We start from the raw sequence: 24,259 nt of genomic DNA, 5'->3' as shown, positions 1-24,259 counted from the left end.
TGCTCCTATCTCCAGATTTCTTTGCTGTCTTGTTCTAGTTCTGTGCAAGAGCTACCCCTGCAACTCTAAAGTCATCCACAAGTCAGAATCTCTTCATTTACACCAAGCAACCATTTGATAAAGACAGATATGAAACACATATGACTGGTCCGAAGAGGATTTTTTTTCCCCAGGGATGGGTGTGGGGTAGAAGGGGTAAGTTTAGTTAGTCAAAAAAATCCCTGACAATTATAAAAAGATCTGAGGGGCTATAAATATAGCATCAAGCATCACTGCTTAAATACAGAAAGATGTTTCACCGTTTTACAGAAGTACTGCCGTAGAAGTTTAAAAACCTTTGCTCTTGATTAAGCACCCATATACCTCTTGTGTGATCAATTCTCTATATGTCTAATCTATTGATTTATTATTCAAAGTGAGCAGGCTGAAATTCAACATCAGCAACTTTGACACATTCACTATACAGGTCTTCTTCCTCACTTGTCTTCCCCATGAATCACCACTCTTTTGCACTGCTTAAAGAAGCTACAAGCTTCCTTCCCATTTTTTGATCTTAATGGCCAAGTCTTGTTTCTATTGTCTATGTACTACTAGAAAAGAAAGGTATTCTGAAGAGCTACCTAATCACAGACAAGCATATGCATTCCAGTTTTAGTCATAAAGGACCATCAAGAGAATTAGTGCTATTAATCTCAACAGTTCATTACAACCACACACCCATTTAGCTGAGCAATTCTACTTTCTTAAATATACTGTTAGGAATTCAGTACAAATTTTCACACTGAATTCGAAACTAATATAGAATAAAATTTAGTAATTAAATTGTTAACTCCCCTTCAATACAAAATAAAACCCTCCTCTACTCCCAATTTCTCTCTACCTCATCCCATTCTCTCCTAAAACCCAAATCACACGCCCTCTCTCAACCCTTGTGTTCTGACTCAATCATTCTATTATGTCATGATCACCACTCAGTTTGCCAGACCTGGGGGAAATATTTCTGATAAAGATAGAGAAAAAATTAAATTTACATCTTCACTGAAGCATTCTCTATAAAAAAAAAAAAGAACACTCTATGCCAGCAACCTCAAAAGTGAATTCAACTATAATTGAATATCCATTTTGGCAACATGTAATCTATTAACATTGTTGACATACATCACCTGCTCTGCATTCTACATAACATGTTCTCTTTACAAGAGCTCTCCCTATACTTAAATGAAGGAGATTGTTCCATTTCTTTATTCCATGATGCAGAAAAAAAATAATGCAAAAATATTTATAGAAAGGTATTTCATAATCATGAGGGCCCAAACAGCAACAAACATCCAAATGCAGCTTCAGCTATAGAACAGCAATTTACAAAAAAAGAAGTGACACTGTAATACAACAAAAATATTTTACAGTAAATAGCAAGTAGTAACTAAAGAGCAAAATACACAAACAGATTTAGCACTTAACATAGCAGATAATTTATGGTTTAGGCCACTTGTCATCTCAGAAATCCCTGAATCAAAATATGTTAATGTTTCTAGATCAATCCAGACATTTGAAAAATCCATATTCAAAACAGTATTTCTATATTTCCAACAATCCTGATTTTTGTTGTGGAAGACTGTCAGTCAATATGAAAGAAATTCACTCGTTACAAAAACTATTTTTTATTTTATATTTTTTTTGGTGTGGAGATAAGTTACTTAATTTAGCTGGTATTAATTGTGTGGTGGGTTCATTTTCTTCCCCAGCCTGAAGCGTCTATATACATGAGGTTTTACTTCCTCAAGATACATGATCTTTTTGAGTCTTAAAGATGTTTCTGTCAAAATGTTAGCTCTATTTTTATATGTTAAGTATTAGACTTATCATTTTATAAGTTAACTATTAATTCTATTTACTATACAGTATTACTCACTATTTTAAAATACTTTGTGGGTAGGACTGCACTGAAGAACCACAGGCTTCTTTTGTAACTTTGTTTTGCCCCACCACATACTTTCCAAAATAACATACTTTAAATCACATACTAAATTCACCATAACTTTATGATGATCAATTTTACAACTCTGAAGATTTTATGATCACTGAGCAGTTAACAAGAAGTCACCAACTTTATATAGGAGATTTCATTTTTACAACGTTCTCAATAACAGATATGTATTGGTACATCAATGTATGGCCAATCACATGGTCTTGAGCAAATCAAATTCCATTTGAAACTAAAAAGATAATACCTGCATTATTAGTTCCCTTATTTCACCTGGGTTCCCCCTACTCCAATTAAGCAATATTTAATACACAACATGTTTTTTCAAAGGTAACTAAAGGTTGTAATACTTACTATCAGGCATTGTTAGCCAGGAATTTGTCTTCAATTTTGCAAGAGGAAATAAGCTATAAGAAAATAAAAATATAATTTGAGTAAGAAGTCAAGATATAATGTACATTGGTTTAATACATTAATTTCAAATGCAAAACATGCTTTGATACACTTTTTTCCTTGTGTATACAGCAGATAGAAGACAGTTTTATGTAACTAATTTTTTTTTTACAAAGCCATGTGTGTTTAATTGAATTCCAATTTCCATCCAATTGCAGCTTGACAATTCACAAGTAAAAAACCATCTAATAATAATACATAATTCATCATTTTCTAACATCATAAAAACAAAAATTAGTAATCTGACTACATGAATGCTGAGTTATACTATTGTTTAGATGTGGAGATACAGTATCCTCTGGCTAGCGAAAAGAAGAATCAAATTTAATAAAACTACATTTAGTTGCAAATCAACGTTTTAATGGATATAATAACCAACAAGAATGAACCTCTCGAAGATAACTAAAGAGTAAAATAATAAATATGATTAAAATCAATTATTTAAATCAAGGTTTACTGCTTGCTGATTAAAATCAGTGATTTTAATCAATCTATCTTGTCTGAAAAGTATGCCTCTCCAGAAGGACAAAGTTACAGCTTTTATTTTTATTTTATGTGGAAAGAGAAAGCATGTGTATTGTGGGTGGTGCATGTTTGTATAATAAAGATAAATTAATGACTGTTGATTGAAAATTTGATTCGGAGATTACAGAGAACAGATATTTTCTGGCTTCATTAAGGATGCATTTGTAGTACACATAATTGAGCAGCCTTAACAAGGTTTTAATTAAAAGAGCCTGATGTCTGAGTGTTGAATTTTTGACAACCGCAATGAATGGGGACATGATACACTTTGCCAGTGAAACATTATAGGTAGAAGGTAGAGACAAATATAATTATGGCCTGACATTTCCTATTATAAGACCCTATTTTTGAAAGCTCAAATTTAACAAACCTCAATTGTTCAGGCTGAAGTTTTTCATACCAGGTGTGTGCCTAATGCTGAATTTTTAGGAAATTTTGTGCTAAAACAGTTTAACTGTTTCTGAGAACAAGCTTAGGAAAGACATTTTGCCCACATAAAAATATTCTTACAACCTTTTCTTTGAGAAGTTTTAGCACCCCCATGCTTTAGAACTGGCAGTGGAAATCTGAGGAGTTACCTTGGTGTGAGGGGTTTGGCATTTCTCCCAAGTCCACAGGGATAGGAAAGCTGCAAAGAGGAACCAGCCAGAGACAGTGACTGAACTTTCTCTGTGATGACTGGCTGTGTGCTCCATACCTCCCCCTTCCTCAGTCTCTTCATTTCGTGTCACTAGAGTTGCCAGCTAACTGCACAAAACCAAACACCCTGCCCTGTGTCCCTTCTTTGAGGCCCTGTCCCCTGCCCCCACTTGCTCCATTTCCCCCTACCCCTGTCGCTTGCTCTTCCCTACCCTCACTCACTTTCACCGGGCTGGGGCAGCAGATTGGGGTGTGGGAGGGGGCATGGGCTCTGGGCTGGGGGTGCGGGCTCTGGGTAGGCCCAGAAATAAGGGGTTCAGGGTGTGGGAGAGGGCTCTGCGCTGTGGGGGGGGGACTCCAGCTGGGGGTGAGGGATCTGGGGTGGGACTGGGGATAAGGGGTTTTGGGTGGAGGACAGGGCTCTGGGCTGGGGCACAGGGTTGGGATGCAGGGTGGGTGAGGGCTCTGGCTGCGGGTGCAGGCTCTGGGATGGAGCTGGTATGTTAGCAACAAGAAGGTGATCAAGGAAAGTGTGGGCCCCTTACTGAATGAGGGAGGCAACTAGTGACAGAGGATGTGGAAAAAGCTAATACACTCAATGATTTTTTTTGCCTCTGTCTTCCCGAACAAGGTCAGCTCCCAGACTGCTGCACTGGGCAGCATAGCATGGGGAGGAGGTGACCAGCCCTCTGTGGAGAAAGAAATGGTTCAGGACTATTTAGGAAAGCTGGACGAGCATAAGTCCATGGAGCCGGATGCACTGCATCTGAGGGTGCTGAAGGAGTTAGCGGATATGATTGCAGAGCCATAGGCCATTATCTCTGAAAACTCATGGTGACCCGGGGAGGTCCCAGATGATGGGAAAAAGGCTAATATCGTACTCATTTTAAAAAAGGAGAAGTAGGAGCATCTGGGGAACTACAGGCCAGTCAGCCTCACCTTACTCTCTGGAAAAAAAATCAAGGAGCAGGTCATCAAGGAATCAATTCTGAAGTTCTTAGAGGAGAGAAAAGTGATCAGAAACAGTCAGCATGAATTCACCAAGGGCAAGTCATGCCTGACTAAGCTCATTGCCTTCTATGAGGAGATAACTGGGTTTGTGGATGAGGAGAAAGCAGTGGACGTGTTATACCTCGACTTTAGCAAAGCTTTTGATATGGTCTCCCACAGTATTCTTGCCAGCAAGTTGAAGAAGTATGGGCTGGATGAATGTACTATACGGTGGATAGAAAGCAGGCTAGATCATCGGGGTCAACGGGTAGTGAACAATGGCTCAATGTCTAGCTGGCAACTGGTATCACGTGGAGTGCCCAAAAGGGTCGATCCTGGGGCCAGTTTTGTTCAAAATCTTAATTGATGATCCGGAGATGGCGTGGACTGCACCCTCGGCAAGTTTGCAGATGACACTAAACTGGGAGGAGTGGTAGATCCGCTGGAGGTTAGGGACAGAAGGCCCTAGACAAATTGGAAGATTGGGCCAAAAGAAATCTGATGAGGTTCAACAAAGACAAGTGCAGAGTCCTGCACATACGATGGAAGAATCCCAAGCACAGTTAAAGACTAGGGACTGAATGGCTAGGCAACAGTTCTGCAGAAAAGGACCTAGGAGTTACAGTGGATGAGAAGCTGGATATGAGTCAACAGTGTGCCCTTGTTGCCAAGAAGGCTGACGGCATTTGGGGCTGTATAAGTACGGTCATTGCCAGCAGATTGAGGGACGTGATCACTCCCCTCTATTCGACATTGATTAGGCCTCATCTGAAGTACTGTGCCTAGTTTGGGGCCCCACACTACAAGGAGGATGTGGAAAAACTAGAAAGAGTCCAGCGGAGGGCAACAAAAATGATTAGGGGGCTGGAGCACATAACTTATGAGGAGAGGCTGAGGGAACTGGGATTGTTTAGTCTGCAGAAGAGAAGAATGAGGAGGGATTTGATAGTTGCTTTCAACTACCTGAAAGGGGGTTCCAAAGAGGATGGATCTAAACTGTTCTCAGTGGTACCAGATGACAGAACGAGGAGCAATGGTCTGAACTTGCAGTGGGGGAGGTTTAGGTTGGATATTAGAAAAAACTTTTTCACTAGGAGGGCGATCAAGCACTGGAATGGGTTACCTAGGGAGGTGGTGGAATCTTAGAGGTTTTTAAGGTCAGATTTGACAAAGCCCTGGCTGGGATGATTTAGTTGAGGGTTGGTCCTGCTTTGAGCAGGGGGCTGGACTAGATGACCTGCTGAGGTCCCTTCCAACTCTGATATTCTGTGATTCTATGGAGATGAGGGGTTTGGGGTGCAGGCTCCAGAAGGGAGTTTGGGTGGGAGGGGACTCCAGGCTGGGACAGGGTGTTGAGGGGGTCCTGGCAGCACTTACCACGGCTCCCAGGAAGCAGCCGCCAAGTCACTGCGGTTCCTAGGTGTGTGGGCGGCCAGGGAGGCTCCACACACACTGCCCTCACGCACCTCTCTCGCAGCTTCCATTGGTTGCAGTTCCCAGCCAATGGGAACTGCGGAGCTGGCACTCGGGGAGGGGGCAGCACACAGAGCCCCCTGGCCGCCCATGTGCCATGGGGCCGCAAGGACCTGATGGCCGCTTCCGGGCGCTGCGCAGAGCTAAGACAGGCAGGGAACCTGCCTTAGCCCTGGGCCCCCGGTGCACCACAGACCGGACTTTTAATGGCCCAGTCAGCAGTGCCAACTGGAGCCACCAAGGTCCCTTTTCAACTGGGTGTTCGAGTCAAAAACCAGACACCTGGGAACCCTCCACTTACTCTCTTCTCCCCTTCTCTTCCCCCTACCCCTGCTTGGTAGGATGCAGAAGCTCCTTGACAGAGGTCAACAATGGACACTGTCTTTACCCTCTGGCTGATCTGTACCAAGAATTTAACCTCCCATTTCACATGGCATATATTGACATCAAAGCGGCTTTTGATTTAGTCAACACTAAAAGAAGCGGTGCCCCCCAGATATTCTGATAAATCTGGTGCATGGTCTTCATCCCAGTACCTGTGTGAAAAGTCATGCCGGTTAACAGCTTTCACTGGATTTCTTCACAACTTTGGGTGTGTAACAGAGATGCATTCTCACTCTGACACCTTCCTAATATCCAGTCGATACCTTGACATACATACTGCTCCTCATATCAGAATCAACATTAGTTAAGTAAAGTTCACCAACCAACACTACTCTGATGAAGTAGCCTTGCTTGGGGAGAAGTCAGAGAATTTCAGTCCCACCCTCCAAGGTTTCCAGGAGGCTACCCACACTATGGGGTTGAATGTCACATGGCAAAAAACCAAGGTCCAGAACCTTGGAGCTGGGCCACCACAATACCTGGTGAAGATGTGGTTCAAAACTGTCATCTACCTAGGCTGAAAGCAAAGTTCAGATGGTCAAAGCAAACCAGACATTCGCTGATCAAGACATCTTGTCACTTCCTGCATGAAGTTCACATCTCACTTACAGATGCATAAACATCTTCAAGCTGAGACAAAGTTCTGGATCACTCAAACCTGTCTACCTCTACCGATGTATGGATTACAAACCTGGACTCTAACTATAGGCAGATTTTGAGTGGCTAGAGGCTTTCCATATGCGTTGTCAACACTGAATCCTGAACATAAAGTGGTTTGACTTTATGCAAAACATTATAATCTTGCTGAGAGATGCTTTCTTTCAATCGCTCATTATATTCAAAAGCGACATTGTATGCTCTTCAGTCATGTGGTCAAATTGGAGAAAAACCACTCTAGCACACCATGCTCTCAAATTCCCCACTGATGCATGAACAGGTGCACATCCTGACCCTACCTGACACCGCCCACTGGGCCACCACACAGATCTCTAGATCCTCAGGAGAGAGCTAGAACGGGGAACCTTCCTACACAATGCCTAGTCACAAATTTGAAGAACTGTGCCATACTGAGAGGTCAATAGAGGTGGTTTTGGAATAAATTGATAAATTAAACAGCAGTAAGTCACCAGGACCAGATGGTATTCCCCTAAGAGTTCTGAAGGAACTCAAATATGAAAGTGCACAACTACTAAATGTGGTGTGTAACTAATTGCTTAAATCAACATCTGTATCGGATGACTGGAAGACAGCTAACGTAACATGATTTTTAAAAGACACTAATGAGACTATACTTCCAATTACAGGCGAGTAAACCTATCTTCTGTATCAGGCAAACTGGTTGAAAATATAGTAAAGAACAGAATTATCAGATACACACATCAAGCGGATATGTTGAGGAAGAGTTAACCCCGGTTTTGTGAAGGGAAATCATGCCTCACTAATCTACTAGAATTCTTGGAGAGTGTCCACAAGCGTGTGGACAAAGGTGATCCAGTCAATATAGTGTACTTGAACTTTCAGAAAGCATTCACAAGGTCCCTCAATAAAGGCTCTTAAGCAAAATAAGAAATAATGGAATAAGAGGAAAGGTCCTTTCATGGATCAGTAGCTGGTTAAAAGGGAGGAAATAAAGGTAGGAATAAATGGTCAGTTTTCACAATGGAGTTAGGTAAATAACCGGGTCCTCCAAGGATCTGTACTGGGACCAATGCTATTCATCATAATAATAAATGATCTGGAAAAAGGGGTAAACAGTGAGATGGCTAAGTTTGCATATGATACAAAATGATTTAATATCGTTAATTCCAAAGCTGACTGGGAAGAATTAGAAAAGGATCTCTCAAAACTGAGTGACTGGGCAAGAAAATGGCAGATGAAATGCAGTGTTGCTAAGTGCAAAGTAATGCACATTGGAAAACATAATCCCACTATACCTATAAAATGATGGGGTCTAAATTAGCTGTTACTACTCAAGAAAGAGATCTTGGAGTCATTGTGGATATTTCTCTCTAAACATCTGCTCAACTTGCAGCAGCAGCCAAAAAAGCTAAGAAAGTCAGGAACCATTAGGAAAGGGATAGACAATATCATATCATAATGGCACTATATATACCCAGGGTATACCCACACTTGAATACTGCATGCAATTCTGGTCACCTCATCTCAAAAAAAATGCATTAGAAATGGAAAAGGTACAGAGAAGGGCAACAAAAATGACTAAGGGTATGGAACAGCTTCCATATGAGGAGAAATTAAAAAGCCTGAGACTGTTCATCTTGGAAAAGAGACAATTAAGGGGTGATATGCTAGAGGTCTATAAAATCATGAATGGTGTGGACAAAGTGAATAAGTATTATTTACCCTGTCACATAACACAAGAACCAGGGGTCACCCAATGAAATTAACAGGCAGCAGATTTATCACAAACATAAGGACGTACTTCTTTACATAGTACACAGTCAACCTGTGGAATCCTTTGTCAGGGGACGTTGTGAAGGCCAAAAGTATAACCAGATTTAAAAAAATAATTACATGTGTTCCCTGAATATAGGTCCATCAATAGTTATTAGACAACATGGTCAGGGACATAACCCCACATTCTGGGTGTCCCTAAGCTCTGACCGCCAGAAGCTGGGACTGGACCACACAATAACTACTCTGTTCTGTCTATTCCCTCTGAAGCACCTGGCACTGGTATTTGCCAAAAGACAGGATACTGGACTAGATGGACCATTAGTCTTACCCAGATTGTCATTCTTACGCACGACATCATCAACCTATTCACTCTAGCTAACATCACAGTCCTCAGTAGACTATGCGTGTTTGATTATTATGATGTGTGAAGTGTACATGCTTTCAGTTTTAAGCGAAGAGCTTTAGGATATGTCTATACAGCAAACACACAAAAAAACCCACCCCTCACGGCTGGCCCATGCCAACCGACTCAGGCTAGCAAGGCTTAGGCTGCGGGGCTGTTTCATTTCTCTGTAAACTTCCAGGCTCAGGCTGAAGCCCAAGCTCTGAGACTCTCCGCCTTGCAGGGTCCTAGAGCCCAGGCCCCAGCTCAGCCATCTACACAGCAGTGAAACAGTCCAACAGCGGTAGCCTCGGTCAGCTGGCGCGAGTCTGAGTTGGCTGGCACAAGCCAGCCGTGGGTGTCTAGGTGCTGTATAGACATATCCTTAGAGCTATGGCTCTGTCAGAATGCTGTTCTATTCTGACAAGTGTCTAAAATTGGTATGTGGGATAGAAAAAGCACAGCTTTACTTTCAGATCCCAGGCTTAATTTGAATGACAGGCAGTTAGAAAAGCCATTCTTTAACTTTTAACCACACCAAATTTGACATAAATCCATAATACCATTTATTTGTATAGACTTTTTCATTATGCATAGTAAAAAACATATATAATTTAATATTCCAGTCAATGAATATTATTATCTGTGCTGGCAGACCCCATCCACCTGAAAATAGCTGTTACACAAACTCTAGAAAGCCACAAACACTGACTTTGTTACAGTGTAAAGTCTTCTGATCAGCATGCCCTGGAAGACCAAAAGAGCTCTGCAGCAGGTTAGTGCATGGTGGGCTCTTACAAGCTAAAAACATCACATACCATATTCCACAATTCCAGATTCAATCTCCCTTCCTGTTGCCGTGCATTCCAGGAGAATTACTACAGCCTTTGGGTTGAAGTAAATCTATCAGTGCAAAGCCCAGTAATTATAGCTCTAGGCTCAACCTCCAATCAGCCAGCTAGAAGTTACTATGTCAATTTGAAATGTGTGTGTGATAGTCGGAGGAATAGTAATACTTCCTTCCTTCTTTTCTGTTCTTAACCAATTAGTCTATTTGATCCCACAACAAAGTCACAATCCTGAGTCTGTGGGAGGAAATATAGTCTTGTGATTGGTGTACAGGAATGGGAGGCAGGAGATCTGTATTTTTATTAATAGCTCTTTCACAAGCCTTGTGAGACACTAATTTTGGATTTCTCAACTTGAGATTTCCAGGGTTCTCTTTCAGAAGGGATGAACAGCCCCTAAGTCTAAATAAAGATTGTGATATAAGTGCTCAGAACCTCTGAAAAATCAGGCACTAGGCATCTCAGGTTGGGTACACAAGAATCGAAGCATTCAAAATTAATGTTCACTTGTACATTTTGCCTTTCACCTCTGTTCAGTTCCCCATCCGCAATATTGAGAAAATGTGTCACACAGGGGTATTTGTGAGGCTAAATGTATTTTTTCTGTAAAGCAGACAGAGATCCTCAATAGGTACTACTGATGTATATTGTGGAAGAAGGGAAAGAACTGAAGGATATGTAGGGATCTTAATGCATGTCAGTTTGTTAGCAAGAGTTAGGCCAGCTGTAACCCTAATGACGTGAGACTTGTAGAAGCGAGGATAGCGTGAGGCAAGTGGAAAAGAACTGCGTGGGAAGTCACGACCTGTAATAACCTTAGTCCCAGATCTGGACCTTAGCGTCCAAAATATGGGGGTTAGCATGAAAACCTCCAAGCTTAGTTACCAGCTTGGACCTGGTACCTGCTGCCACCACCCAAAAAATTAGAGTGTTTTGGGGCACTCTGGTCCCTCTGAAAAACCTTCCCTGGGGACCCCAAGACCCAAATCCCTTGAGTCTCACAACAAAGGGAAATAATCCTTTTTCCCTTCCCCCCTCCAGGTGCTCCTGGAGAGATACACAGACACAAGCTCTGTGAATCCAAACAGAGTGAATCTCCCTCTCTGTTCCCAATCCTGGAAACAAAAGTACTTTCCTCTTCACCCAGAGGGAATGCAAAATCAGGCTAGCCACTTCAACACACACAGATCTCCCCTGATTTCTTCCTCCCACCAATTCCCTGGTGAGTACAGACTCAATTTCCCTGAAGTAAAGAAAAACTCCAACAGGTCTTAAAAGAAAGCTTTATATAAAAAGAAAGAAAAATAAGTACAAATGTTCTCTCTGTATTTAGATGATACAACACAGGGTTAATTGCTTAAAAGAATATTGAATAAACAGCCTTATTCAAAAAGAATTCAAATCAAAGCACTCCAGCACTTATATTCATGCAAATACCAAAGAAAAGAAACCATATAACTTACTATCTGATCTTTTTGTCCTTACACTTGGAAACAGAAGACTAGAAAAAAGAAACTACTTCTCCAAAGCTCAGAGAAAGCAGGCAGGCAGACAAAAGAAAAAAAACAAAGACACAGACACTCAATTCCCTCCACCCAAAGTTGAAAAAATCCAGTTTCCTGATTGGTCCTCTGGTCAGGTGCTTCAGGTGAAAGAGACATTAACCCTTAGCTATCTGTTTATGACACGCCCCCCAAATTGCAGACAGTGGGGAAGCTCACTGGCGGCGATTTCCTTCTAGAACTTGAAAATAAACAGATTAATACAACACATACACCTTTACATATACTCCTAAGTATATAACTAATAGACTTCTACATTTTAAGAACACTTTTTAACTACTGGATTCTGGGAAACTCTCACGGGAGAGTGCATCAGCAACTTTATTAGAAGCTCCTGTGATGTGTTGAATTTCAAAATCAAAATCTTGGAGAGCTAAACTCCAACGAAGAAGTTTCTTGTTGTTCCCCTTGGCAGTATGAAGCCACTTTAGTGCAGCATGGTCAGTTTGTAGTTGGAACCCGCCGTCCCCAAACATATGGGCGTAGCTTTTCCAGGGCGTACACAATGGCATAGCATTCCTTTTCACTGACTGACCAGTGACTTTCCCTCTCAGACAGTTTCTTGCTGAGAAACACGACAGGATGGAAGTTGTGATCTGTTGCTTCCTGCATGAGCACTGCTCCTATACCACGCTCAGATGCATCTGTGGTTACTAGGAATGGCTTGTCAAAATCCGGGGCCCTGAGCACAGGGTCAGACATGAGCGTTGCCTTAAGTTGGGTAAAGGCCTTTTGACACTCATCAGTCCACTTAACTGCATTTGGCTGGGTCTTTTTGGTCAGGTCGGTCAGTGGGGCAGCGATTTGGCTGTAGTGTGGTACAAATCGCCTGTAGTATCCGGCCAAGCCTAAGAAGGATTGGACCTGCTTCTTGGACCGTGGGACAGGCCACTTTTGGATAGCATCCACCTTGGCTTGTAGGGGGTTTATGGTTCCTCGACCCACCTGGTGCCCCAGGTAAGTCACTCTGTTTTGGCCTATTTGACACTTTTTGGCCTTAACAGTTAGTCCTGCCTGCCTGATGCGCTCAAAGACCTTTTCCAGGTGTAGTAGGTGTTCGGGCCAGGAGTCTGAAAAAATGGCCACATCATCGAGGTAGGCAAATGCAAATTCTCCCAGTCCAGCTAGTAGACCATCTACCAGCCTCTGGAAGGTGGCGGGTGCATTTCGAAGGCCGAAAGGAAGGACATTGAATTCATACACCCCCGCATGGGTGACGAATGCTGACCTCTCCTTGGCAGGTTCATCTAGTGGTACTTGCCAGTACCCCTTGGTTAAGTCTATTGTAGAGATGAACTGGGCACGTCCCAACTTTTCCAATAGCTCATCGGTACGTGGCATTGGATAGTTGTCCGGACGAGTTACAGCATTTAGCTTACGGTAGTCCACGCAAAAGCGTATTTCCCCATCTGGTTTGGGTACCAGAACCACTGGAGATGCCCATGCACTGGTAGATGAGCGGATTATACCCATCTGTAGCATGTTTTGGATCTCCCGTTCTATAGCAGCTTGGGCATGAGGAGACACTCGGTAGGGTGGGGTTCTGATTGGGTGAGCATTACCTGTATCAATGGAGTGGTATGCCCGTTCAGTCCGTCCTGGGGTGGCTGAGAACAATGGGGCGAAGCTAGTGCACAGCTCCTTGATTTGTTGCCGCTGCAGACGTTCCAGGGTGGTTGAGAGGTTCACCTCTTCCACGCCACCGTCTTTTTTCCCGTCGTAGTAGACACCGTCAGGCCACTCAGCATCATCTCCCTGGACTGTAAACTGACAAACCTGTAAGTCTCTGGAATAGAAAGGCTTGAGAGAATTAACATGGTACACTTTAGGCTTTAGTGAGGAATTGGGAAATGCTATGAGGTAGTTTACAGCTCCCAGGCGCTCTTGGACCGTGAAGGGCCCTTCCCATGATGCTTCCATCTTATGGGCCTGTTGCGCCTTCAAGACCATAACCTGGTCTCCTACCTTGAAGGACCGATCTCTGGCATGTCTGTCATACCAGGCCTTTTGCTCTTCTTGAGCATCCTTTAGGTTCTCTCTAGCAAGGGCTAAAGAGTGTCGGAGGGTGCTTTGTAGGTTGCTTACAAAGTCCAGAATGTTAGTTCCTGGAGAAGGCGTAAACCCCTCCCATTGCTGCTTCACCAACTGTAATGGCCCCTTAACCTCGTGACCATACACAAGTTCAAATGGTGAAAACCCTAAACTGGGATGTGGTACAGCCCTGTAGGCAAACAGCAACTGCTGCAACACTAGGTCCCAATTATTGGAGAATTCGTGGATGAATTTTCGTATCATGGCCCCCAAAGTTCCATTGAACCTTTCCACCAGGCCATTGGTTTGATGGTGGTACGGGGTGGCAACCAAGTGATTCACCCCATGAGTTTCCCACAGTTTTTCCATGGTCCCTGCCAGGAAATTAGACCCTGAATCTGTAAGGATGTCAGAGGGCCAACCTACCCTGGCAAAGATGTCTGTTAGGGCCAGGCACACAGTGTTAGCCCTGGTGTTGCCTAGAGCTACTGTTTCCGGCCATCGGGTAGCAAAGTCCACTAAAGTCAGTACGTACTGCTTTCCTCTGGGCGTCTTTTTTGGGAAAGGGCCCAGAATATCCACAGCTACTCGCTGAAATGGGACCTCAATTATGGGGAGTGGCTGGAGAGGGGCCTTGACCTGGTCTTGAGGCTTTCCCACTCTTTGGCATACCTCACAAGACCGGACATACTTGGCAACATCCTTGCCCATCCCCTCCCAGTGGAAGGACTTCCCCAACCGGTCCTTGGTTCTGTTCACCCCAGCATGGCCACTGGGATGATCATGGGCTAAGCTTAAGAGCTTCTCCCGGTACTTAGTTGGAACCACCAACTGTTTTTGCGGCTGCCATTCTTCCCGGTGTCCACCAGAAAGAATTTCCTTGTATAAAAGTCCTTGGTCTATAACAAACCGGGATCGATTAGAAGAGCTGAGAGGCGGTGGGGTGCTCCGTGCCGCCGCCCAAGCTTTCTGAAGGCTGTCATCTGCTTCCTGCTCAGTCTGGAACTGTTCCCTTGAGGCTGGGGTCACCAGTTCTTCCTCAGACTGTGGACTTGGGCTTGGTCCCTCCGGAAGCGATGTAGGTGATGGGGTTGTTTCCGTTGCTGGTGAACCGCTCTCCGCTGGTGCACCTGAGGGTATTTTAGGCTCTGGCTGAGCCTTTTGGGTATGGTTGTCTTTTGCTTCTGCCAGTTCTGGCTCGCTGGCGCCCTCTGGCGTTGAGTTTGAAGATGGGGTTGCACTTGCTGGTGCTGGTTGCTGTTCCAGTTCCGGGCCTGGGACTGGAGATGCTGTGGCTGTTTCAGTGGTAGGCATGGAATCTGGGTCCACTACCTCTGTCTGGGTCTCTGGTAACACAGACGGGGCCTCTGTGGACGGTTCAGGAACAGGAATGGGTCTGGAAGCTTGCCTGGTTTGGCTACGTGTAACCATTCCCACTCTCTTGGCCCGCCTCACCTGGTTGGCCAAGTCTTCCCCCAGTAGCATGGGGATAGGATAATTGTCATAGACTGCAAAAGTCCACATTCCTGACCAGCCTTTGTACTGGACAGGCAGTTGAGCTGTAGGCAAGTCTACAGCTTGTGACATGAAGGGGTAAATTGTAACTTTGGCCTTTGGGTTGATGAATTTGGGGTCAACGAAGGATTGGTGGATAGCTGACACTTGTGCCCCCGTGTCTCTCCACGCAGTAACCTTCTTTCCGCCCACTCTCAAATTTTCCCTTCGCTCCAAGGGTATTTGAGAGGCATCCGGGCCTGGGGATCTTTGGTGTGATGGTGGTGTAATGAATTGCACTCGCATGGTGTTCTTGGGACACTTGGCCTTGATATGTCCCAGTTCATTACACTTAAAGCATCATCCATCTGATGGGTCACTGGGCCGAGGTGAGTTACTGGAGACTGGTGAGGTTGAAGGGTAGGGTATCTGTGGCTTTACTTGGGTGGTATGTGGGGTCTTTGGCTGTCCTCGGTTGTAGGGTTTATGGTCTGTGTGCCCCCTGGGGTAATCGTTCCCCTTGACAGTAGCTTTTTTGCTTTCTGCCAGTTCCATCCATTTGGCTCCAATCTCCCCCGCCTCAGCGATATTCTTGGGGTGTCCATCTTGTATGTACCGTGTGATGTCTTCAGGAACACCATCCAAGAACTGCTCCATTTGTATGAGGAGGTTCAGTTCTTCCAAGGTTTGAATGTTGTTTCCTGTTAGCCAGGCCTCATAGTTTTTTGCAATGTAGTAGGCGTGTTTGGGAAATGACTCCTCTGGTTTCCACTTTTGGTTTCTGAAACGCCGACGGGCATGATCTGGGGTTATCCCCATCCTGTATCTGGCCTTGGTTAGAAAAAGTTTATAGTCATTCATTTGGTGCTTAGGCATTTCAGCTGCCACCTCTGCTAAAGGTCCACTGAGCTGTGACCTCAATTCTACCATGTACTGGTCTTCGGGAATGCTGTACCCAAGACAGGCTCTTTCAAAATTTTCCAAGAAGGCCTCGGTGTCATCACCTGCCTTGTAGGTGGGAAATTTCCTGGGCTGTGGAGCAATATTTGGCGCCGGGTTGTTAGGGTTGGCTGGCACAGGCAGCCCAGCTTTTGCCAATTCCAGTTCATGTTTTCTCTGTTTTTCCTTCTCTTCATTCTCTTTTTGTTGTTTTTCCATTTCTTTTTGGTGCTTTTCCATTTCTCGGCGGTGGGCCACCTCTTCTTCTTCTAGTTTTCTTCGGTGGGCGAACTCTTCTTCTTCTAGTTTTCTTTTGTGTGCTGCCTGTTTGATTTGTTCTTCTCTTTCTTTCATCTCCATCTGTCGCCTGTGTTCAGCTTCTTTGATTTGTTCTTCGGCCGCAATTTTTGCCTTAGAAGTCATGATTCCTGTTTTCTGGTGTTGGGGTGCCCTCCGGTGTTTATCTTCTGCACTGCAGGTTCTCTGTTGCCTCCTGAAGTCTGCCTAGCAACAGTGCCTTTTTCCTTTTCTCTCTCTAGCTAATGTTCAATGAAAGGAAACCAGAAAAACCACTTTATTTGCATGCCTATAAGTGCTGGTACTTGACTCCTAATGGGAGTGCTATTGCATGACAAAAGACTGTTAATAGTCCTTAACGACTTCTGCTTAACATGCAAGCCACAAACTGCCAGAGAGAGCAGAAAAAAAAAATTCTCTCTGATTCCCTTTTAAAACCAACTGCTTCTCTCTGCTAAAAAGCCCTTAGCAGAGAAAAGAAAAATACAATATTTCTACTGGCTTCTGGATTCTGTCTATCTCCCACCAGCTGCCGCCATGTAATAACCTTAGTCCCAGATCTGGACCTTAGCGTCCAAAATATGGGGGTTAGCATGAAAACCTCCAAGCTTAGTTACCAGCTTGGACCTGGTACCTGCTGCCACCACCCAAAAAATTAGAGTGTTTTGGGGCACTCTGGTCCCTCTGAAAAACCTTCCCTGGGGACCCCAAGACCCAAATCCCTTGAGTCTCACAACAAAGGGAAATAATCCTTTTTCCCTTCCCCCCTCCAGGTGCTCCTGGAGAGATACACAGACACAAGCTCTGTGAATCCAAACAGAGTGAATCTCCCTCTCTGTTCCCAATCCTGGAAACAAAAGTACTTTCCTCTTCACCCAGAGGGAATGCAAAATCAGGCTAGCCACTTCAACACACACAGATCTCCTCTGATTTCTTCCTCCCACCAATTCCCTGGTGAGTACAGACTCAATTTCCCTGAAGTAAAGAAAAACTCCAACAGGTCTTAAAAGAAAGCTTTATATAAAAAGAAAGAAAAATAAGTACAAATGTTCTCTCTGTATTTAGATGATACAACACAGGGTTAATTGCTTAAAAGAATATTGAATAAACAGCCTTATTCAAAAAGAATTCAAATCAAAGCACTCCAGCACTTATATTCATGCAAATACCAAAGAAAAGAAACCATATAACTTACTATCTGATCTTTTTGTCCTTACACTTGGAAACAGAAGACTAGAAAAAAGAAACTACTTCTCCAAAGCTCAGAGAAAGCAGGCAGGCAGACAAAAGAAAAAAAACAAAGACACAGACACTCAATTCCCTCCACCCAAAGTTGAAAAAATCCAGTTTCCTGATTGGTCCTCTGGTCAGGTGCTTCAGGTGAAAGAGACATTAACCCTTAGCTATCTGTTTATGACACGACCTTGCACTAATAACCAAATATGTAGACTGGCACCTTCCAGAAGTGAGAAAAATAAGGTAGCAGGATGGCCTATGTATAAACAAAATGCAGTTGCTGCTTATTATTGTCTGTATTATTGCTTGTTATTGTCCGTAACAAAGGTATAAATGCTTGCTGTAATTGTTTACCTATTGAGAGACCTGTCTGGGACTGGGGCGACCCTGTGTCCTAGGGCACTCCCTCCCTCTATTGCAATTGCTGGAGAAATAATATAGTATTTGATTTTGCTGCACCCAAACAAAAAAGAGAACTGAGTTTTTCTCCAACAATATGTCCAAATATTATGACACTGCTGCCATGGAAACTACCACAAAATCAGCCTTTATATGCTTTAGAATCAATTCAAAAGAAAACTGATTGAAAAGGAACAAGCCCATTTTTAAATAAATCTTCAATAATTACAAAACATGGCAAGAAAATGTATGAAACAAGTCAGTAAAAAGGAACGTTTTCCCCATGTAGTTGACAGTCACAAAGCTAACATGCTCATCCACAAAAAAAGAAGCCTAAAAGTGCCATAGTACTGGCAATCATCTTATTTCACCCTGATATGATGCTCCTAAGCTACTCAGTATGCCAGTCATCAGTTTCCATTTCTCTCAAAAAGGCCCATCTCTGAAAGTGTCACCTCAGAATTTAGCTATTAGCATAAAATAGTAGAGAAGCACCATATTAAAATAAAATCAGCTGAAAGCACTGATAAAAATACCATTTATATATTTTAATCACATAAAAATGATATAAATTGATTAGAGGGAAACCACACATTCTGGAACAAAATATACTACTGGAATTGCTTAAGATTCTTTGAACAGCTGTCATCTACTAACTTTTGCTTTCTATGCTAAACTATGATAATCCCATTCATAGACATTTTTATTTAAAACCCTCTATCATTAGCCATTTTAGTGATGTCAAAATATAGAAGTTACATGGCACAAAATTCATGAAACAGTTTATTTTCATTTCCTTTAAAGCTTATGGAGCCAGAACAATGGCAGTCTATTAACAGGTCTCTGATACACCAATCAATCATCTGGGAATCTGAAAGTCATCAGTGTTACTACTGTGGGCACCTACTAGCACCCACTGCAGTTAGGAATGTAAACAAATTTCCTTCACAGAGTCACAGAAATTCAGGACTGCGAGGAACCTCAAGAGGTCATCTATAGCAGTTCCGACAGGTCTTATATAACCTGTTCTTAAAAACCTCCAATGCCAGGGATTATACAACCTACCTTGGTAAACTAGTCCTAGAGTTAGAAAGTTTTCTTCATAGTTAGCCCACTACAAACAAGTAACTGATTGTGAGATTCTTTGGTATTTTATCTCTGCCCCAAGGGGATTTTCTCCACTCCCCTACCGTTGGAACAAAGTCTGTATTTGAGTGGGAAAAATGGTGTGGAGAAAGCGAATAGAGAAGCGCTATTTACCCCTTAATGTAACAGAAAAACTCGCTGCCTATTAATTTCACTGGGTGATTCCTGGTCCAAAACGAACATAAGGAAGTACTTCTTCACATAACACACAGATCACCTGGGAAAGTCATTGCCAGAGGATGTTGTGAAGGCCAAATCTATAACTGAGTTTTTTTTCCAAAAAAAAGAAAAAAAAAAAGGGAATTAGATGAGCTCATGGGGGACAGGTCCAAGAATGGTGTCACAGGTCTCACCCCCACTCTGAACTTTGGGGTACAGATGCAAGGACCTGCATGAACACCTCTAAGCTTAACTACCAGCTTAGATCTGGTCTCACTGCCACCATCCAGATGTATGAGTTATCTGGAGAAACCTGTCTTCCCCCGCAAAACCTTCCTCTCCCTGGGTAGCCTTGAGAGACTCCTCCACAATTCCCTGGTGAGTCCAGATCCAATTCTCTTGGATCTCAAAAACAGGGAAAACGTCACTCAGGTTCTTAAAAAGAAAGCTTTCAATTACAGAAAAGAAGAGAAAAGTAAAAGAAAAAAACCTCTGGGAGACAGCATACAAGCTGATCTCACAGACAACAGATTTAAAACACAGGATGTTCCCCTGGACAAAAACCTTAGTACACAAAAGAACACTCAAATTTGATTACTCCCCTAATTGCACAAAGACAAGTTACAAAAGAAAATAAACAAACCTATTTATTCCTTTCTAAAACTTACTACTCTGATAAGAGGCTGGTTCCTTGATCTTTTTCACTCTGGCTGAAACTGAAACTGACTCTAAACAAAGGAAACTTCCTTCCTTCCTTCTGAAGGATCTTGTTCCCCCATTGGTTCCTCTGGTCAGGTGTCAGCTAGGCTAGGTGAACTTCTTAACCTTTTGCAGGTAAAAGAGGCATTAGCCCTTAACTATCTGTTTATGACAAATGGCTGTTAGCCAAGATGGTCAGGGACACAACCCAATGCTTTGAATGTCTCTAAACCTCTGACAGAAGCTGGGACTGGACCACAGGGGATCACACAATTACCCTATTTTGTCCATTCCCGGTTCATTCATTCCATTGAATGAACCTGGTACTTACCACTGTCAGAAGACAGGATACTCTGCTAGATAGACCATTGGTCTGACCCAGCATGGCTATTATGTTCTTAGTGATTCCATTTTATTAGACCTGATGCAGAAGGTCAATCATACGCTTTGCAGGTTTAGTATTGCACCGTCTAATGGAATGCCAATGTTACTAGAATTCTAATGTCTCTTATAAAGAAGAAATTCCAAATTTTGATACAGGTACACACATACATGCTCACACAGACATATGCACACTAGGATAGGAATAAGAGAAAGAGAGCAGAGGAAAAAATGAGGAAGGAAGTTTAACATCTTCCAACATTATATTATTTGAAACTAGAAATCAATCTTATTTGCAAACTAATTATCTTCAGTTCCCACTTTTAACACTGTTTTTTTCTGAATGAGCAATCACAGACTCACTCATTTTGGCAGATTTTAGAGTGTCCTTTCCTCCTATGAAGGATTTAATAGTGTGTTTCAAAAGCAATTTAACGTCTCACTTAGTGAAGTTCTCCCAGTGTAATGGCCCTACAATCAGTATTTTAATCCCCCAAATTTGTAATTTCTCAGTGGTAATTTTATGTAAACATTTTAGTGCCTATTTACAAGTCTTTCAACAGACATTCTCTGTACTGCAGTCCATCATACCATCAACAAATTCCCCCAAAAGGTCAAGTTTAGTCTCTCTACTATATCAGCGCCAAAGAGAGAGAGAGAAAGCTATCACAACGTTACTGATAGTCACAAAACTGTGTAACTTTCATTTAACACAACACAGGTCAGATCTGCATTGTCACACCTCATTGTCATGTGTTGCCATGATACAATCATCATATAAGTGTCAGATAAGCAAATGACATTTGTTGGCATTAAAAGGACTCACTGAATACTCACAGCTTGACAACATACTACAATATTTGTATCATAGTGTTTTGCACTACACAAGACCTACATTTATACCATATCAGGATATCACTAAAAAATCCCACAAACACTGAGAACCTCCTGATCAGAGACCTGCATCCAGACACTCCAGTACCAAGGACACAGAGGTGTCACAGGTCTATTTGATCACACTAGTAGAGCAAGTGTAAACATCACAACACAGTATCTGGGTGCTGTTCCGTGATGAGTTTGCTGCCACTTTCCACTGCAGCGCCCGGGGGTCGGTCACTCGCTGCGGACACTGACGTGGTGAAGACACAGCAAGACTTGGGAGGATGGCTAGCAGCCAGGGCAAACTTTGCAACACAGCCCCACACCGGTGTTGGGGACACCTCGAGCGCTCTGTGATGTGATTTCACACCAGGTGACTTCCCAACCCCGCAGAGAGCCGCACATGGCCTGTGGGCACTTAGCAAAGGTTAGGTGGGTGCCCCAGGGTTAGGGTCACCAGATGTCCCGATGTTATAGGGACAGTCCCGATATTTGGGGCTTTTTTTTTTTAATATGGGGTCCTATTACCCCTCACCTCCATCCCGATTTTTCACACTTGCTCTCTGGTCACCCTACCCAGGGTGCGCAGAGCGCGGTGCACCAGGAGCTCGGGAACTGCGGGGCAGGGGGGGTCAGGCATGAAGATACAGGCGGTGGGGGGGGGCGGCTCATGGCCCCTCGCACGCTATTCACCCTCTCCCCCCGTTCATGCAGAGCCACAACCCCGACCGCCTTCGCTTCGCTGCTGCTGCCGCCTCTCGCCTCAGCCCGGCCCCCGCAACCCTCCACCCCGTGCTTCATCCCCCTCGCAGACTCACCTCAGCCACTACCCCTCTTCCTCGGATCAGCCGCAGCCATTTTGCCCCGCCCCCTATTAAGGCTGCCGCCACGCTGGCTCGCGGAGCATTGTGGGAGTTGTAGTTCTTTTGGGGCCGGGCTCCTCGCCTTCCGGGATCACTGTCGAGGCCCCGTCTCCTAGTTACCCCGCGAGGCGCGACCTCTGGCACAGAGGCTGCCTGACCCCAGGGGTCACTGGGAGAAGCCGGGTGGGGAAGCACCTCAGGACTACAAATCCCAGCATGCTGTGCGAAGGATCCGCGGAATTCTCCGCCGCCGGCCCTGTCCCCGCCCCGCCTCTATTCTGGTCCCGCCCATTTCCGAGCCAAGCTCTTGACCCGTCCTCTCCGTCCACTTTTGCCTCTAAGGGCTTCAGCCCCTGAGTGTGTCAGCAGAACCAGCCTGCCAAGCCCCCGCGAGAGAGACTGTGCGGTGACACCTCAGGGCACTGACCCATCCTGTGCCCTGTGGTATCTCCCGACCTGGCCATCGCTGGTACTTCACAGGAAGGAAACAAAAAAACCCACCCAAGTACACTTGGCGGCAAGGGCTTCCTTCCTGAACCCGAAGGGTGGCTGGCTGAAGCCTGGACACTTGAGCTTTTAGGCACATAAGACATAAATCAGAAATGAGTTATAAGGCTAATGAGTCCTGTCCCTACCAGCACAAGCCACACCATCATTCATTTGCACTCATAAATTTGTCCAGCTCATTCTTAAAACTAAGTTGTTTGCTCCTCCTCCTCCCCTAGACTGTTAGGAGGCTGTTCTAAAACCTTACTCCTCAGAGTTAAAATCTTCTAATTTGCAGCCTGACTTTCATAGAATCATATGAGGTGGAACCATAGGTGGTGGAATCTCCATTCTTGGCGGTTTTGACAGCTCAGCTTCACAAAGGCCTGGCTGGGATGATTTAGTTGGGGTTGGTCCTGCTTTGAGCAAGGGGTTGGACTAGATGACCTCCTGAAGTCTCTTCCAACGCTAATCTTCTATGATTCTGTAAGAGGTTGAGCAGGAACAGGGCCTTGGGGTCAGGTGCGGCTCTGGGTATTTTGCCACCCCAAGCACGGTAGGCAGGCTGCCTTCGGCGGCTTGCCTGTGAGAGGTTCCTGGTCCCGCGGATTCGGCGGCACGCCTGCGGGAGGTCCGCCGAAGCTGCAGGACCAGTGGACCCTCTGCAGGCATGCCGCCGAAGGCAACCTGCCTGCCGCAGTCACGGTGACCGGCAGAGCGACCCTTGTGGCTTGCCGCCCCAGGCACCTGCTTGGGGTGGAACACAGATAGGGCCACTGTCCAGATGCCAGTGGCCCCCCACTCTTCGGGAGCTTCCAGTGGTGGTGCTTTAAAGGCAGCAGGACAGCACGCCTCCAAAGGGAGGTGTGCCACATCCAGCATTTCTTGCCCCATTTTGGGTGGCTTAGCCTTCCCAAGCCTCTTATATCTGCTGCCCAGGAGCAATTATGTCCATTCTCAACATTCTTACTAGGCTAAACAAGCCAAGCTCTTCCAGTCTCCTCTGGCCCTGGGTTATCCTAGTAGCCCTTCTCTGCACTTGTTTCAGTTCGAATTCATCTTTCTTGAACATGAGTATCCAGAATTGGACATGTTATTTCAATTGAGGTCTTATCAGAGCTCTATACAACAGCATCAATAGTTCCCTAGCCCTACTGGAAAATCCTTGCCTGATACATCCTAAGATTGTATTCACCTTTTCACAGTGTTACTGGAAAACTTATGACATGAGATATCTTTATAAAGGACCCCCTCCCAAACAGGCCTGTTTACCCTGAATTAGTATCTATCATCTATGGTAATACCAATAATTACGTTACTCACTCTAAGGAATAAAAACAAAATGGATTTGTTAACAAAACAGCTCAATGGTTTAATGAATAACAGAGGAATAAAGATAGATATTTCTATTACACTGTATTGATGTAAGCAGGAGACAACAGAAAACCAGATGGGATCAGCAAACCCAGGAACCCCTTGAGAACCAGGACCAGGAGCCTCAGGAGAACATGCCACCACTTGATCAAGTCACCACTGATTTGGATACAGAACCACTCAACGACAGGAACAGATAGGTGTCTTCTTCTTCAATGTTA

At 44.2% G+C, this 24,259-nt stretch overlaps 1 protein-coding gene across 3 annotated transcripts in view; it reads right to left on the bottom strand.

Moving 5' to 3' along the window:
• EFR3A (EFR3 homolog A) overlaps positions 1–22,219 on the bottom strand; it is a 165,694-nt gene extending 143,475 nt beyond the window's left edge. For all 3 annotated transcript variants that reach the window (XM_050940803.1, XM_050940805.1, XM_050940804.1), the window contains exons 1-2: positions 22,134–22,219; positions 2,339–2,391 (exon numbers count right to left, since the gene is read on the bottom strand). Coding sequence is in view for 1 of the 3 variants with exons in the window: in XM_050940804.1 (XP_050796761.1) it covers positions 2,339–2,348 (10 nt within the window). In the remaining 2 variants the exon portion in view is untranslated. The remainder of the gene's footprint in view (positions 1–2,338; positions 2,392–22,133) is intronic.
• Between the last annotated feature and the right edge of the window lie 2,040 nt (positions 22,220–24,259).

The sequence above is a fragment of the Gopherus flavomarginatus genome, chromosome 2 (assembly GCF_025201925.1).
Source record: "Gopherus flavomarginatus isolate rGopFla2 chromosome 2, rGopFla2.mat.asm, whole genome shotgun sequence".
Taxonomy (NCBI): domain Eukaryota; kingdom Metazoa; phylum Chordata; order Testudines; family Testudinidae; genus Gopherus; species Gopherus flavomarginatus.
The sequence above is the reverse complement of the archived record's forward strand: the minus strand, read 5'-3'. Positions and strand labels throughout refer to the sequence as shown.